General features: G+C 42.4%; 1 protein-coding gene across 10 annotated transcripts in view; it reads right to left on the minus strand.

Annotated features, from left to right (window-relative positions):
* Window positions 1-17,119, minus strand: part of Depdc5 (DEP domain containing 5, GATOR1 subcomplex subunit) — a 137,393-nt gene that overhangs the window by 112,710 nt on the left and 7,564 nt on the right. For 8 of the 10 annotated variants that reach the window (XM_032915849.1, XM_032915847.1, XM_032915852.1 and 5 more), the window contains 4 exons: window positions 13,989-14,074; window positions 12,582-12,665; window positions 11,200-11,249; window positions 2,169-2,238 (listed from right to left, as the gene is read on the minus strand). In XM_032915849.1, coding sequence (XP_032771740.1) covers window positions 2,169-2,238; window positions 11,200-11,249; window positions 12,582-12,665; window positions 13,989-14,074 — 290 coding nt within the window. Of the gene's footprint in view, window positions 1-2,168; window positions 2,239-11,199; window positions 11,250-12,581; window positions 12,666-13,984; window positions 14,075-17,119 lie in introns of those variants that run through there. The other 2 variants (XM_032915854.1, XM_032915855.1) reach the window with 2 other exon arrangements.

A 17,119-nucleotide genomic window follows, 5' to 3' on the forward strand; every position in this document is an offset into this window, starting at 1 on the left:
GATCATCTGGTGATTTCTAGATATTGGCATGAAGGATTTTGTGGACAGCAGGTCTCTTTTACTTTGTGTGTGTGACTGTTGTGTACTGTGCTGTGTGCTGCAAGCAAACAGAGAGGTCAAAGGAAGAAGTCAGCGTCCTGCTCTGTCATCTGTACCTTACTCCTTTACACACAGTCTGTCTGTACCTTACTCCTTTACACACAGTCTGTCATTAAACTTGGAGCCCGACTGCAGTCAGTAAGCTCCACTGTCACCCTAGCTGTCCCCTCCCTAAAATCATGTGTGACCATGTCTACCTTCTTTTTTTAAAAAGTGGGTGCTAGGGATATGAACTCAGGTTCTCAAGTTAGCACAACATGTGCTGTCACCCAGGGAGCCAGCACACAGCCCTGTTTGTTTCCCTTTGTTAATAGACAGGTTCTCACTACAAAGCCCAGGCTGCTCTGCATCTTGCTGTGTTCTGGCCTCGGCCTCCCAAGTGCTGTACTTAAGGTACCAACAAGCCCAGCTCCTTCATGCAGTGTTGGGAACTTAACCCAGGACTAAACCAGTGTGAACGCTCTGGGCTACATGCTAACTTTTCTGAGACATGATTTTACTACGAAGCCAGGCTTGGCTCTGAAATTGTAATCCCACTAAATTCTTCTGAAATGCTCAGCGTACAGGTGTGTGCTCTTAACCTGGCTTACTTTTTAAAATCATGGCATATTTTATAGAAAGGAAGAAAAACATTTATGGTTTTTATACTATCCTGGAAATCATTCTGTAAACTAATATATTGCCATGGGTTTGACTGCATCACTAAAAAAAGAAATAAACAAAATATACACGCGCTGGGGTAAGAGTCATAAACTTAAATTCTGTGCATCTATGCTTGAGAGGTTGGTGCGGGGGAGAATGTGAGTGTAGTCAAGTTTAAAAGGGTGCGGCACACACACTAGTGCTCAGGTAGAGGTCAGAGGCCAACTTTCAATGCGGCCCTCACCTCCCACACTGAGGAAGGTTCTCCTCAGTACTGCATAAACCAGTGAGCTGGCTGAGGAGCTTCTGAAGCATCTCTTGTCCACTCCCCATCTCCCCTGTAGGAGCACGCAGGGAATTTCAGGAGCCAATCATCAGGTTCACGTGGCAAGAGCCAATTCTGCAGTTAGTAAATTTTATAGTAATACTAATGTCTTTCTCTTTTCTTCCCCTTTTGAAACTGAATCCAGGGTCTTGTCACACTAGGCAACCAATCTACCACTAACGTTCAGCGCCAACCCAATGGTGCTAATTTCTTCTTTCACACAGGTTGTCTTGTTCACTAAGCTAGGGTGGTAGTAATAACTATCATTTCAACTTTCCAGAAGTGGACATACAATTGAGAGTTCAAAACCAACCTGAACTACACATTAATAGCCCCTGCCTTTAAAAATTTTTTGTTTATTCTACTTTTAACCAAGGTCATCTTCTCACCTTTTTTTTGTCTTTTGTTTTTTGAAGACAGGGTTTTTCCGTGTGGCCCTGCCGGCCCTGGAACTTGCTCTGGAGATCGTGGCTGGGCTAGCTGAACTCTTCTTAGCTCAGAGATTTGCCTGGCTCTGTGCTGGGATTAAAAGTGTGTGCCACGGGGCTTGGGGATTTGGCCCAGCGGTAGAGCGCTTGCCTAGCAAGCGCAAGGCCCTGGGTTCGGGCCCCAGCTCCGAAAAAAAAAAAAAAAAAAAAGTGTGTGCCACATGCCTAGCTTTCCCTCAATTTCTTAAGTAGCTTGGAATATAGGTACATGCACATTGCATAGGACCAGATTATGAATTCTTATACTTGGGAAATTTTCATTCAACAAACACTTGAAATTACTAAGTGCAGGAACTATACCAGAGAACTTTAAGATGTCTTACTCTGTAGCCCAGAATGGCTTCTAATAGTAATCCCCCTGCCCACCTTCTGAATGCTGGGATTATAAGCAAGAGTCACTACAACAAGTCCTGTATTTAATATATTGAATAGATTCATTTAAAAGAAGAAAATGAAGATCAAGTCCAACCTGCCAAGATCCAACTATAAAAAGAGAGCAGTAGAGGACCAGTTCTAGCTGGGCAGACAGAATCAGTCTGCTTATGCCTTTATATGGAATTCAGGACTCAAACATATAAGGAAACAAACCCAAAAAGTCATTTTACGACTCTTACCCTGGTCTCTTCACTAATGTAACCACACATGACCTTCTCATTCTTGACCCACAGCTCACCAGCCTGTGCCCTGAAAGGAGATACACACAAGTTATTGCCGCTCTCTCAGGTGGCTCAGCCACTCACTGTCTGTCTCCTGAATCAGTCTTGCTATGCGGTCAAGCCAGCCTCCCGGGCCTGTCTGTCAGCCAGGTGTACCCGTTTCCTAATGACCTCATCAGTTCTACCTTTCCATAGAGCGCCCTATGAGCAGGTCACCTACTATAAACATCTCTTAGTGTGCTACAAACAACTGAGTCCACAGAAAACATACAGGTCTAGAGAACTGGGCCTCCAAAGAATGGTGACCCTCAGAAATGATATACAAAATTATTGAGTGCAGATTGTATAGATTCAGTCAAAGCTCAAAAAATAAGCGTTGATAAAAACTGTCTTAATCCTAACCCTGATACAGTGAGTTTGAATACCAAGAAAATATCATTTTAACCTTAGGATCCTAACATAAGCAATCAGGAGATATTAAGGGACAAGGTTCCCATTCAAAGTGATCACATCTCAAAAAAAAAAAAAAAAAAAAAAAAAAATGTTGGGAGAGGTGGGTATGCCTTAAATCCCAGCACTCAGGAGGCACACTGATCTCTGTGGTTTCTAGCCTGGTCTAAATAATGAGTTCCTGACAGCCTGAGCTACCCAGTGAGAGCCTGTTGCAAAACAAACAAACAAACAAAAAGAAAAGAGAAAGAAAAAGAAAAAGAAAAAGAAAAAGGGGCTGGAGAGATGGCTCAGCAGTTAAGAGCACTGACTGTTCTTCCAGAGGTCCGGAGTTCAATTCCCAGCAACCACATGTTAGCTCACAGCCATTTCTAATGGGATCTGATGCCCTCTTCTGGTGTGTCTGAAGACAGCAACAGTGGACTCATATAAATAAATCTTAAACAAAAAACAAAAAAACAAAAAGAAAAAGGAGAAGAAGAAGAAAGGCAAAGACAGGAAAATTGGCCAGAAGCTCACAGACTCTGGATGGACAGCCCCATGCAGCACGGCAGAGCCACACCCTTGCTTATTCTCTCTCATACACAAAACAAATAATTTTTTGAAAACATAATGACAATTTGTTAAATTTTTTCCAATTGGATGTTTTTCCCATTGGATGTTTTTCCCTCCGGAACTCTTTTGCTGTCGTTTATTTTTGAGACAACTATGTGGCTCAGGCTAGACTTTGATTCTGTTCTGTATAGCCCGAGCTGTTCTTGAACTCGGATCCCGCTGCGTCACTCACGGGTGCTAGATTACAGGAGTGTGCCGCCCAGTGTCTTTCCTCTGGGACTTTCTGAGGGTGTAAGAGAACAGGGCAGTACAACATACGAGGCTCTCAGCTCAGAGCTGTCCACTTTGGGGAAGAGCAGGAATTACAGCTGAGTGTCACTAGCTGAATATCAACAGATAAACAACAATCGATGCTGTTCCTTTCTAGATGATATGGGTTCAGTCCCAAAATGACACAGTGCTTAGGAGTGGTAGCATCCACCAGTAACCCCAGCACTTGACATACTGCTGTTTATGTATGCTTTTCATTCCAGCACTCAGGAAACAGGAAATGGGATCTTTATGGGTTCAAGACCAGGCTGGTCTACACAGTGAACAGCCCGGAGGATGGGGGGACCCCGAGTACATAAGACCTTGTCTCAAACAAAACAAAGAAACAAAAACAAAACAAAGCAACATACAGTATACAACCTATCAAACATTGTTTTACAGGATCTCTGAAGCAAGCTCAGCTGTGCTTAATGTATTAGCTTTTTCTACTATATACATGCAAATCAGTGCAATGAAATTTGGTATTAGATTGTAGTATTAGATTATTCCTTGTTACAAGACGCTGTCACCTTTCTGAGGGTCAGATTCTACTATCTTCATTCAGTTTTGTCTATACATGTGTAGGGTTGTGTTTATGCCTGTGAAGAGCAGAGAGCTAGTCTGTGTTTGTGGAGAAGTATGTTTATGCCTGTGGAAAGCAGGTAATTTGCCAAAGCAGACCTATGTTCTACCATGTGTGAACCAGGAGATCAAACTTAATTTGTCAGTCTTGGCAGAAAGTGCCATTACCTACAATGACATCTCACTCACTGCCCAAGCTTCAATTTTTTTTAAAAAGCAATAAATGTGATTAGTATCTATTCCTATAGCTACCTAGCTATCTACCTACCTAGCTTCTAAATCTCTTGAGAAGAATAAATAAGATATCATAAAGGATAAATGATAAATAAAAAATTATTCCTGTGGAAATGGGTTTTATGGTTATTCTGGCCAAAGTTAGTATGAGGCTAAGCAGAGCAATTCAGTAGAAGCCAAGAGAAGCCAGATTGAAATAGTCAGCTTGAAAGATTAAACTGTAGGGAGGCCAGAAGCTTCCAGGCCTAGGCCTAAGGATAGTTAGAACAGAGAAAGAAATGCTCTGGGTTCAGCCCAAGCAATGTATTTGCATAGCTCAGGTATGGCTCTCATCTGAGGAAATAAAATCAACATTTATATCTGATGCCTAACCAGGAGAAGGGAAAATCCACCAACATCACAGAAAAGAGAGGACATCAGACAGAAATGCTGAAGAGAAGTAACTCGCCTGGAATCGTCCCTCTCCTAGGACGCATCTATTGATTATACTTGGGAGACTCCAGAGCCACAGAGCCTCTGAGACAGCAATCGCAGTAAGACAGAACAAAAGACTATTTTAATTATAGAGGCAGACTCTTCCTGCATTAGAAAATGGAGAACTTCATTTCAGATCCCTTGTATTTCCTCTCAAAGAAAGGTTGAAAAATATATGTACAACAGCAAAAAAATTAGCTATGTACTAAGCACAAAGGCTTGAGAGACAAAAGACAGGAAGAGAAAAGGAAGTGCTTAACTGTGAACCTATGGTACCTAATGAAATTGAGGATCAAGACAGCCCATTGAACCTACTGGGCCACCTCTTAATAAAGCCTTCAAGGTTCTGGTTTGCGGAAGACATTTTAAAGGATCAATGATAACTTATGGAATGCATTCACCCTATTTGAGTCAGATGTTAAATACCTAGATGAACCAAAATAGGATTATCTCCCAAGACTGCAAAAATTTAGTGGCAGCTGTACTGGAACTGGTTCTCAATTAGGAAAGCTGACATTATGCTACAGCTATTGAAAAGTCGTAATAGTCTAAAGGTATCGACATTGTGAAAGGTCAATTGTTAGGGGAAGGTCAATATGCTGATTTACAAAATCAGCGGCAATTTGATGACTCTGTTATTATACAATGTACTTTAGTAGCTTTAAGAGCCTGGGATAGGATAGGGTTGGGGATTTGGCTCAGTGGTAGAGCGCTTACCTAGGAAGCGCAAGGTCCGGGGTTCGGCCCCCACCCCCCGGGGGGGGGGGGGGAGAGCCTGGGATAAGGTCTATGTCATTCACAAAGATTATGCAAAGTCCCAAAGAGACTTTTACTGATTTCTTTCATAGATTAATGTCCACTATAAACAGGGCAATATTAGATCCAGATGCCAGGGATATTGATTGGAACAGTGTGTAAAAAAGTTCATAGATCTTTAAGAAAGCTCAATCAGCACCATAGATGAATGGATTAGAACAACTGCTGATATTAACCCTAATGACTATGAAATTGGACAAGCAATGGCCAATAATCCTTTTTTTTTTTTTTCAGAGCTGGGGACCGAACCCAGGGCCTTGAGCTTGCTAGGCAAGTGCTCTACCACTGAGCTAAATCCCCAACCCCGGCCAATAATCTTAATGTCAAAATGTCCATTGTTGGGCTGGAGAGATGCCTCAGTGGTTAAAAGCACTCACTGCTCTTTCAGAGGTCCTGAGTTCAATTCCCAGCAACCACATGGTGGATCATAACCATCTGTAATGGGATCCAATGCCCTCTTCTGGTGCGTCTGCAGACAGTGACAGTGTACTCACATGAAATAAATAAATCTTTAAAAAAAAAATGTTCACTGTTTTAACTGTGGGAAATGAGGTCATCTGAAAAGGGATTGTAGACAAGTCATTCCTAGAGACTTCTAAAGAAGACCTCAGCCTTCCAGGATTTGTAGAAGGTGTGGTAAGAGTAGATAGTCCAATGACTAAAGAGATATCTGAGGTGATACCTTACTGTGGGGAAACTAATTCCCTATGAGATACTCCTTTAAACATGGGGAAACCTCCTAAAGGGCTTGCTTGTACCTTGGCAATAAACAACATGCACCAGGTACTTCCTGTCAGCAATCCACAGAGCAACTAGAGAAAACTGAACTAGGTAGTAGGGATCTAATGCACACTACAGAAGGAAGAACTACCCTAGACTTAGCCATAAGTAAAAACCTCACACTATCATCAAACTTCAGTGCTATAAAACACCCACTGGAGTCATGGATTACCACCCACAAAGACAACAGGAATGGTTTCAGGAAGAAGTAGCCTAACATCTCAAGGGTTCATTGTGCATCCAGGAATTAGATGAAGACTTCAAGGGATGCAGTTTAAAGCTGTAGACAGTCTTAGCTTTCACTGTTTCCTTATGTCAAAGGCCAGGTAGCTCCAACTGAAAGAACAGGAGGACTTGGAAGAACTGGAAGACAGGTTTTTTGACAAATTGTTATCAATGACCAGAGACCAAAATTAAAATAAAAATTAAATGGTATTTAAATTGAAGATTTAGTAATCTTGGAATCGACATTGGCCCCTTCAGAAGCTAACTACAGTTTGTTGAGATTGGAACATTATTCCAAAGTAAAACAAAGTGTAAGACAAATTAAATGTGTGAAACCAGAAGGTGAAATAGGAAGATTAAAGCCTTATGAACCTCTGGGAAAGAGATCTAGTGCAACAATGGGGAGCCCAGATTAATAGCTCTTCACTCTCAGATGACGGATACCTATTTTAGCTGACACTATATTGATACCTTGTGTAATATGGCTTGATTGTTTGTGCATTTAAATAGGTAAAAAAGTCACTCACTGATATGGAGCCAGGCATAGAATTGGAGTGCCTAACTGTCAAGTTTAAAATGTGAAAAATGCTATGTGTGGGGCTGGAGAAACGACTCAGCGGTTAAGAGCACCCGACTGCTCTTCCAGAGGTCCTGAGTTCAATTCCCAGCAATCACATAGTGGCTCACAACCATCTGTAAAGAGATCCAATGCCCTCTTCTGGTGTGTCTGAAGACAGCTACAGTGTACTTATATATAATAAATAAATAAATCTTAAAAAATGCTATGTGTGGATTTATAAAGATCTAATTGTGCCTTGATAAATAGAAACAGAGAATAAGAATTCCCAGAAATAGACTGAATAACTTTAAATATTTTGAATGCCAGGGAGACAGGAACAACAGCTGCTGAAAGATACTGGATTATAGAAAAAAGTACTGAATTAGATCAGCCTGTATACCTTTAAAGATATGTTAACACTAGAATGAAAGTCAAGGAATGTGTAATGGTTTTGTCCATGTTTCCACGGGTGATGAAAGACTATGGGTTTCATCAAAATTGGTAAAGATCTGATCTGAATAAGAGAAGCTTCCACTTGAAAGGCATGACTCAAGGAAGGAAGCCAGCAGTGCAGATGACACTGAAAGTTGACGCCTTGACACGGGGACAGATCAACCAACTGGTTGAAAAAGGACAGATCGCTCATCAGACTAGCAGACTGGAAAACTCAGATGCTAAAACGGACCTTTGGTGAAGGACAGATGACCAGAACTAGTTATGAAGGATCATCGGCAGTTTGTGGAATTATAATTATTTCTGTTGCAAAAGTGAAACGGTATAAGTTTTACCTTAAACAGAAAAGAGGAAGATGTACGGGAATTTCAATCCAACAACATGGCTGCTCTGGGAAGGGATCACATCCAAAGACCTTCTAGGTCCAGCCAGAATACAGACATTTACACTGATAAATTGATTTTCATGGTGGCTGTATCAGTTTGCCTTGTCTCCAACAGTGTATCAGAGTTCCCACCCCTTCAGCAGCATTTTTTATTTTTGTTTTGTTGATAGTAGCCATTCTGAGTGGGATGACAGTGTGTGACCAAAACAGGAATAAGAACAACACCTTTGGGGGTTGGGGATTTAGCTTAGTGGTAGAGCACTTGCCTAGCAAGTGCAAGGCCCTGGGTTGGTCCCCAGCTCGAAAAAAAAAAAAAAAAAAAAAAAAAAAAAGGAGGAGACCAACACAGGAAAAAATATATCTTGCTGGTTAAGAGTTATGTTTGGGGCTGGAGAGATGGCTCAGTGGTTGAGAGCACTGACTGTTCTTCCAGAGATCCCGAGTTCAAATCCCAGCAACAACATGGTGGCTCACAACCATCTGTAATGAGATCTGATGACCTCTTCTGGTGTCTGAAGACAGCTACAGTGTATATATTTTTTAAAAAAAAGAGTTATGTTTGCAGTTAAGAAAGTTAAGAGTATGGGTTGGAGAGATGGCTCAGTGGTTAAGGGCACTGACTGCCCTTCCAGAGGTCCTGAGTTCAAATCCCAGCAACCACATGGTGGCTCATAGCCATCTGTAATGAGATCTGATGCCCTTTTCTGGTGTGTCTAAAGACAGCGACAGTGTGCTCATATTAAATAAATAAATAAATAAATAAATAAATAAATAAATAAATAAAAAGTTAAGAGTAAGTTCCTGTTTGCCCTTTGTTTGACCTCTGCACTGGAAGTGCTTGATCATGTGGGCAGAAACTATGTCAGGATGTACACTTGCCTCTGATTCAACATAGCTGGGAAGTGCACAGGCAGGAAGCACATCAGAATATATGCTTGCCCCCGGTGGACCTGATATTAAATATGGTAGCCCTGTGGTTTGCCCTTTTTAAGCCTCTGAAAAACATCACGTGCCATTCCCTGGGAACCCAGGAATGGATCTGGCTAGAGTCTATCTTTCTGGACAGTATTTAATTAAATCTTGCTTCAAAATTGGCTCAAAAAATTTTAGTAGTAGTCTTATTATTGACCAGTAGGATTAACATATAGAATCTCAAAGCAATTTTAATTTGTGTTTTTCTGATATAGAATTTCAAATTAAATGGTTTCCATATTTTAGTAAAAGGGACTTTTCAAAATCCCTCCCTTTTTCTCAGTGCTAGAGACAGAGCCCAGGTCCTCATGTATATTACCAGTCAGTTAATCATTCTACCACAATTTTAATTTGTGTTTTTCTGATGACTAAAGATGTTGAACATTTTTTCAAGTATTTATTGACCATTTGTTTTTCTGCTTTTGAGAAGCCTCCCTTTCCTATTGGTGAGTTATTTAAGATCAGTGAAGTCCACAATCCATTACAGCTATAATCTGGAAATAAAAAAGTTGAGATAGCTTATTAAGTATGGCTAATATAGCATCTTTTGTACTACATATCTTTGAACAAGCAAGTGAGGCTGGAGAGATGCTCAGGAAGGGCAAATGTTCCTCTTACAGAGGACCTGGGTTCAGGTTCCAGCACTCACAACCATCCATAACTCAGTTCCAAGAGATCTGTCACTCTCTTCTGACCTCTGTGAGCATGAGGTGTCCATGTGGTGGACATACACATGCAGGAAAAACACTCACACAGAGAATTTCTTTTAAAGACAACTAATTAAAATAAACTATGGTTTGTCCATAAAACAGAATATCATAGCAGAGAACAGCCTTGTTGGGGTACCAGTGGAAGGGGAAGCCCTTGGTCCTACCAAGGTTGGACCCCCAGTGCAGGGGAATACGGGAGGGGCAGTAAGGTGGATGGATGGGGGAATACCGGCATAGGGAAGGGGGAGGGGATGAGGGGGCTTATGGACAGGAAACCGGGAAAGGGAATAACATTTGAAATGTAAGTAAAGAAACATATCTAATAAACACACATACACACACACACACACACACACACACACACACACACACACACACACACACGAATATCTCCAGAATATCATGGAATCATTACAATAATGTTTACAATGAGCTGTAAATTTGCAAAGCTATAAATAGCCAGCACAGGCTACATAGTGAATTCCAAGTTAACCTACAGTACTGGAAGACATGAGACCCTGTATTAAAAAATATGGAGATGTAGATTTGTGGCAGAGTACTTTTCCCGGCATTTGTGAGGCCATTCTCAGCACAAAACATATAGGACAGTGAAGAAAATGGCAGTGGGTAGAACGGGGGGAGTTTCAGAGCTAGGGTTGTGGCCCAGTGGTAGAGTGTTGACTGACTGCTATACATGAGGCCCTGGGCTCCATCTCTAGCACTAAAAAAATGGAGGGATTTAGAAAAGTCCCTTTGCTAAGATACAGAAACCACTTTAAATGCAGTGATAGTGAGGCAATCCCATTAGAAAGGGAGCACCTCACAGCTACTGTGCTGGTTATTGTTATTGTTATTGCTGTAAGCAAGTAGCCTATAAAACCAGGTGTGATTAAATACGGCAGCATAAAGTAGTTTCAGCTCTAAAATATGTAATTTGCACCTCTTCTTACAGTAACTTCATGGTAATTCTGAAAGTGGCCAGGTGTGGGGGCATGCGCCTGCCCTGGAGAGGTCAGGGGGGAGGCTGAGGAGTTACAAGCCAGGATTGGCGAGCCGGGTATGGGGGCACATGCCTTTAATCCTAGGTTCTCGGACCTTTGTGAATTCAATGCTAGCCTGGTCCACAAAGCAAACTCCAGGACAGCCAGGGCTGTTACACAGAAAAACACCATCTTCTAAAAACCAGAGCAAAGGGCCAGTGTTGGCATCGCTGAGGACAGCCTGGCTACAAGAGATAGGTCTCAGAATTCCAAAGAGCAAACTCAGAAAGCAGTCCTAAAACTGCCACCACATATTCTTCGTTCACATCACAGCAGTCTAACATCTGAAACACTGGTGCAGTGCAGTGCAGTGCGGTGCGGTGCGGTGCAGTGCGGTCTCCTGTATGGAGACCCGCATGCCTGGAGCACCTTACCCAGCTGACTGGCTGCACTAGATCCTGCTCCTGCTTACTACCCAGTGAGTCCGGAATGCCACGATACATACCTGATGCCAGCAAATTCCACTTTCTGGGTGATATAGGCACAGGTGCTCACCTATGGGACAAGAGAAGAAGAAAGGACTCAAGCCATCAGGAAAGTCACACAGAAAGGCTCCTGGCTTTAAAATCTTCTCCAAAAGCAACAACAACAACAAAACAGTAGAGTGTTGTGATATATGCCTTTAGCCCCAGCACTCAAAAGGCAGGGCAGGGCAAGTTCCAGGACAGCTAGGGCTACACAGAGACCACATCTCAGAAAAAAATAAAACGAAACAATCTTCTTAAACAGCGAAGTCCAGTCAGCAAGGCAGTGACGACAGCTTTACCACACAAGGGAGAGGCTGGAGCCAGATGATGGCTCGCGACTGCAGCAAGTCCCACAGCAGTGAAGCTCGGGCAGACAGTAAGCGCCGCCGGAGAAGTCCACCGATCCTCATGAATGCTTGCACAGACCTCTACATTCATATACTAAACGCTGTATTAATTATCTTTACGCTTTTGAATAGTTTTTCAGTGCCAGAGGTGAAACCAAAGGCCTCAAGGTGAACTACCAGTGAGAGAGCTAAAAGAAACAGAAACTCCTTTCACTTAATTAAAAAAAGAAAAGCCTAATTTCCACTTATTTATTGTTTGTGTGTGTGTGTGTATGTTTATATTTGGTGCTGGGAACTGAACCTAAGGCCTCACATATATGAGCAGGGCTCTCCATCAGTCTGTGTTCTTAGCCCAGTACAGGGTTTGGATGTTTGACTTTACCCTGAAAATATATTCTGGGTAGGAATTCTTCATATAATTTGTTCCTTCATAATATGCAAAACCTACAGTGAAGAGTTTTCAGGACTTGGCATTTTAAATGTTAAAGGTTCATTAAAGATAAATCAATAGGTGGGTGTGATGGAACATGACTTTAATCCCATCACTCAGGAGGAGTTCGAGGCCAGCCTGATTTACACAGCAAGTTCTAGACCAGCCAAGTCTTCGTATAGGGACCATTCTCAAAAATAGGGTTGGAGGCTGGGGCTGGAGTTGAGAGGAGGATTAAAAGCACTTGCTGCTCTCACACAGAACCCAGGTTCAGTTCCCAGCACCCACATGGCAGCTCAGTCTGTCACTCCTGTACTAGAAGAGCCAACATCCTCTTCTGACTGGTAAAAGTACTTGGCATGCATGCAGTAAACATGGGCATGCAGGCAAAACAGCCACGCATGTACAATAAAATAAGTAAGAAAGAAATGGATAACGATACAGCCAAATGTTTACAGAAATTAGCTGCAGATGCTAGAATTTAACTTATTTTGATGGCTCTAAATTTATATGGTAAGTGAGGACAATTTGTCATAGAAAAGACAACATACTATTTTTTTTTTAATAAAAAACTGTATCTTACCAAACTTTTCTTTAGTCGCCACATATCCCCCCGGCCTATATACTGATCCTTAAAAGTCAATTCCACTAGGTCAAGAGTCACATCCTGAAAGAGAATAACCACATATCTGTATTGTTTTGCCATACTTTATAGTCAAAATATAACGTCCATATATATTATAAAAAAAGATGCAAAAAAGAAAACCTTTGGAAGCCCAGGCAACAGCAGAACCTGGGAGAATTTCCCACAGCAAAAGCAACTCAACCGTGCCCATGGCAATGCTACAGCATACCCTCCGACAGTTGTCCCATGAAAAAGGACACCAGAGGACTAACGTGTGCGTCAGTCCCTCTGTTGCTGTGTCTGGCAAAGGGTTTGCCTGCTTTGTTGCCCAGGCTACCCTCACACAGCTGAGCTCGAGCAACCCTCTGGCCTCAGCACAGGTAGCTCAAACTACAGATACATGCAACCTTGCCTTTTGTTTTAGTCTTGAAAGGTAACACTGCACTGTCTGCTTTATTTCACTATAGATTGTACAGAATGGTCTATGGACAATGACTTTGCCTATCATGCATTACTTAATAAACAAAAATGCAAATCTGAGCATGGGAACGCAGGCTTTAATCCCAGCACTAGGAAGGCAGAGGAAGACAGAGCTCTGTGTTCAAAGCCTGGTCTTTCTGGTCTACACAGAACAGACATATTGTTCCAGGACAGACATAGCTACATAGTGAGACCCTGTCTCTAAAAACAAAATAAGAAAGAAAGAAAAATTTAAAGACATATATGTATCTTACACTCCCAGAAAGCTGCGAAAGGGCTGTTGCCAGTTCAAGGCCAGCCTGGGCTTATACTTAGTTCCATGTCAGCTGGGTTAAACAGCAAAACTCTGCCTAAAAATGAGAATTAACCATTTAAAGAAAATAAGTATGAGGGGCTGGAGAGATGGCTCAGCGATGAAGAGCACTGACTGCTCTTCCAGAGGCCCTGACTTCATTCAACTCCTACATTCACATGCTGGCTCAAACTGACTGTAAGATTCGGGGAACTCCAACATCCTTTTCTGGCCTCTATGGGATCCAGGTACCCATGTGGAGCACAAATGTACACACAGGCAAACACCCAAATAGGTAAAATAAAGATAAATAAATGTTTTTTAAAAAATAATTAAACATAAAAATAATGACTAGAATAAATAACAATATTAGCAATTAAACAGAAAATTATAAATACATCCTTTCATATGACTAAGACAACTGAGGACTTAAAAGTAGCCTATGTACCATTTGTATCTAAATGACCTAGATATGGCTATATATTTAACAATCTAACACTACACTTAATTAACTCGTTTCCATAGTGTCCTAACCTCTGAGGATAGGTGCTAATCACTATAAAAAGATATAAAAATACCCAGCAAAGACTTGCCTTGGGGTCTACAACGTTTACATAGACATCTTGATAAGGTCTTAGCCGGAATACTTGTGTCACAGTCTGGTCCACACTGATAGTTTCTGAACGGGGAGGAGGGAATCTGGATTAGTTAACACATTCTGAAGTCATCACATACACAATAATTAATATAACTGATCATTTGCTATTTCTCTGTCTTCCAGGAGATCAAATTTTAAACAGTTCTGTACTTTACAAATGAAACAGTCCAAAAACCTACACTTGATTTAAAATCATAGTAAACACCTGTAATTCCAGCATTTGGGAGGCTGAGGCAGGAAGACTGAAAAGGCAGACTAGGCTACCTAACCAGCCTCTGCCTCAAAAAAGAGAGCTGGAGACGGAGAGATGGTTCAGTAGTTAAGAAGCTGTTGTCCTTGCAGAGGTCCTGGGTTAGGCTCACAGCACTCTACAGTAGCTCACGACCATGGTAACCCCAGTTTCAGGCATTCCAACAGGTTTGTGCATGGTATACATACTTGCATACAGGCAAAACATCCATACTCAAATAGAGAAATCTAAACACAGTGGCTGCACAAAAGCTTAGCATGTATGAGTCCCTGGGTTTGTACATAGAGGGAAGAAGGGAGAAAATGAGAGAGACAGGGTGGAGAAAGGGGAAGAGATAGGGGAGAAAGCACTTGGGGGACTAGTAAGACTAGTAAGACTGTTGTCAGTAAAGTGTTTGCTCCCTGAGCATGACACCCTGAACTCCAATCTTCAGCGCCCACGTAAAGGTAGGCACAGTTGTACGTACACACCTGCTCTCTAGCAACGGGGGTTCAGAAACTAGTGGATCCTTGGACGTGTGGCCAGTTAGCCTAGTCAAAACAGCAAACTCCGAGTTCATCAAAGATTCTGTCTTGCCAGGCAGTAGGGGCATGTGCCCTTGATCCCAGCACTCAGGAGGAAAAGGCAGCTGGATCTCTATGAACTCAAGGCCAGCCTAGTCTATAGAGTGAGATAGTATATTTACTACCACACACTGAGACCCTCTCTCAAAAACAAAACAAAAATACCTTCACAAACAAAGGTGGAGAAAAACAGATGATGACAGCTGGCATCAACCCCTAACCTCTATTCATACAGGCATGGGTGAGCCCACGTGCACGTTACAACACCCACAAACAACACAACACGGGCACACACACTCACAGACAGACAGACAGACAGACAGACAGACAGACACACACACACACACACACACAAATATCTTATTATTACTTGGAATGATTCTTTATTACAAGAATTGTTATGAGTCAGAAGCTGGCCTGATTAGACACCGAGTTTAAGGCCAGCCTGAGCTACAGAAACCAGAGAGTAGTAAGTGCCTTTGACTGCAGTGCTCTGGAGGTGGAGGACGGAGGCTCGGAAACTCAAAGTCATCCTAGCTATACAGCAGGTTCATCCTGGACCATGGACCCTTATTACCACAAACAAACCAAAGAAGTTGTTAATTAAAATATTAAAAAAAAAACACACTAAAAAAAAACCTACCAAAACAATCTGAGCTAGGTGTGGTGGTATAGCCTTTAATTCTAGCACTTGGGAGGCAGACAGGTAGAGGTCAGCAAGTACCAGGCCAGCCTTAGACAGATAGATCAATAGGACGGTAGGCAGACAGACAGACAGACAGGCTAGGAATACAACTCAGTTTAGTATGCACAGAGACCAGGGTTAGGGTGGGAGGGGCAACATAAGAAAAATTCAAACCTCCCCTTAAAGGAGGTTGTTGGTCATGGAAGACTCCAGAGAGTCTCAAAACAATACATGCCGTTGCCATTGCCATCGATTGCTCACTAAAATCAGAGACAAGACCTTATTTTTGAAGGTGCCATGTGCCTTGGTAAGGAGCACAGAAAAATCAAGCTTAGGACTGAGCTGGAAGCTGTCCTTGCTAACTAGCCCTCGTGGTGATGGAAGACATCAACTGTCTTACTGGGCTACGGATCCTACACCCCACAGCACAAACCAGCCAAGCAGGATGAGTCCAGTGGTGCAATAGGAGCAGTCTGCTATGGAGGACTCTGACGCAGCAGTGGGAGGAGATCCATTTCCAGGGCTGTAAACCTGAGCAACGGCCTGTGGTTGGGGAGATCATAGCAGTAGTGTGGAAACTACTGCTGCAGCTGAGTGCATGGATACAACGTGCCTTCCAAACTGACTTGTCTCATCCAAGCACTCTCCTCAGAGGAGAACGAGTGCATTTGCAAAGCCACAGATTCAAACTACTTTCTAAATTAGCATGTTTTTACTTATTCATTATTTCTATTTTAGAAAAGTCTCACTATGTAGTTCTAAATTGCCCTAGACCTTCACTCTGTAGGCCAGGCTGATCTTAACTCACAGGGATCTCTTGCCTTCCCTAGAATTAAAAGCATATAAAAGAACTGCCCAGAAAACTATGTTTATGCCCATAGATTAGTTTTGCTATCAGCTTTGACCAGAACAGCTTCTTTCTGCATTGGTCAGCAATGACTGCAGATCCACAACTAGTCAACACGCTGAGAACAAGTGATGGGTTGTACGTCTGGCCTCGAGGCTCAGGGAACATAACAACACAGGAGAAGGGGCAGAGAGAATATAAGAGCCACAGAAGTGGGAAGAAGAGTGTGGGATGCTAACTTCTGGATACGATGACAACGCCATTGTCTAACTCGCGGCAGCCATGATTACATAAGATCGGGCCTGTCCCTGCTCTGTCACGAAAGGAGAGACTCATGAGGCCCCAGCCATCCTTGGGGATTTATACACAGTTAAAGGCTGAAGAGTGAAGAAAAGACATTCCTCCAGTGGTGTGTCCAGTGTACGGTGCCTGTGCCCCTGTAAACAGTAAAGCTTACTGGGTCACTCACACACAAAGACCAAGACCTGGAGCAGTAGCGGAGCTGCTGTGGAGGAGGAGGGAGTTACCAGATGTGAGAAACAAGAGAGGATATGAAGAAGGGATTTGATAGAAATACCTTATGTTCATGTATAGAAATGTCACAATAAAACCATTATTTCTGTGGCAAGGTAGGCAGTGGAAAAGGCACTTGCCACCAAGCCTGACGACCCAGGTTCAATCCTTGGGACCCACATGGTAGAATGGGAGAATTGATCCCTGA

Source organism: Rattus rattus, chromosome 11 (assembly GCF_011064425.1).
Source record: "Rattus rattus isolate New Zealand chromosome 11, Rrattus_CSIRO_v1, whole genome shotgun sequence".
Taxonomy (NCBI): Eukaryota; Metazoa; Chordata; class Mammalia; order Rodentia; family Muridae; genus Rattus; species Rattus rattus.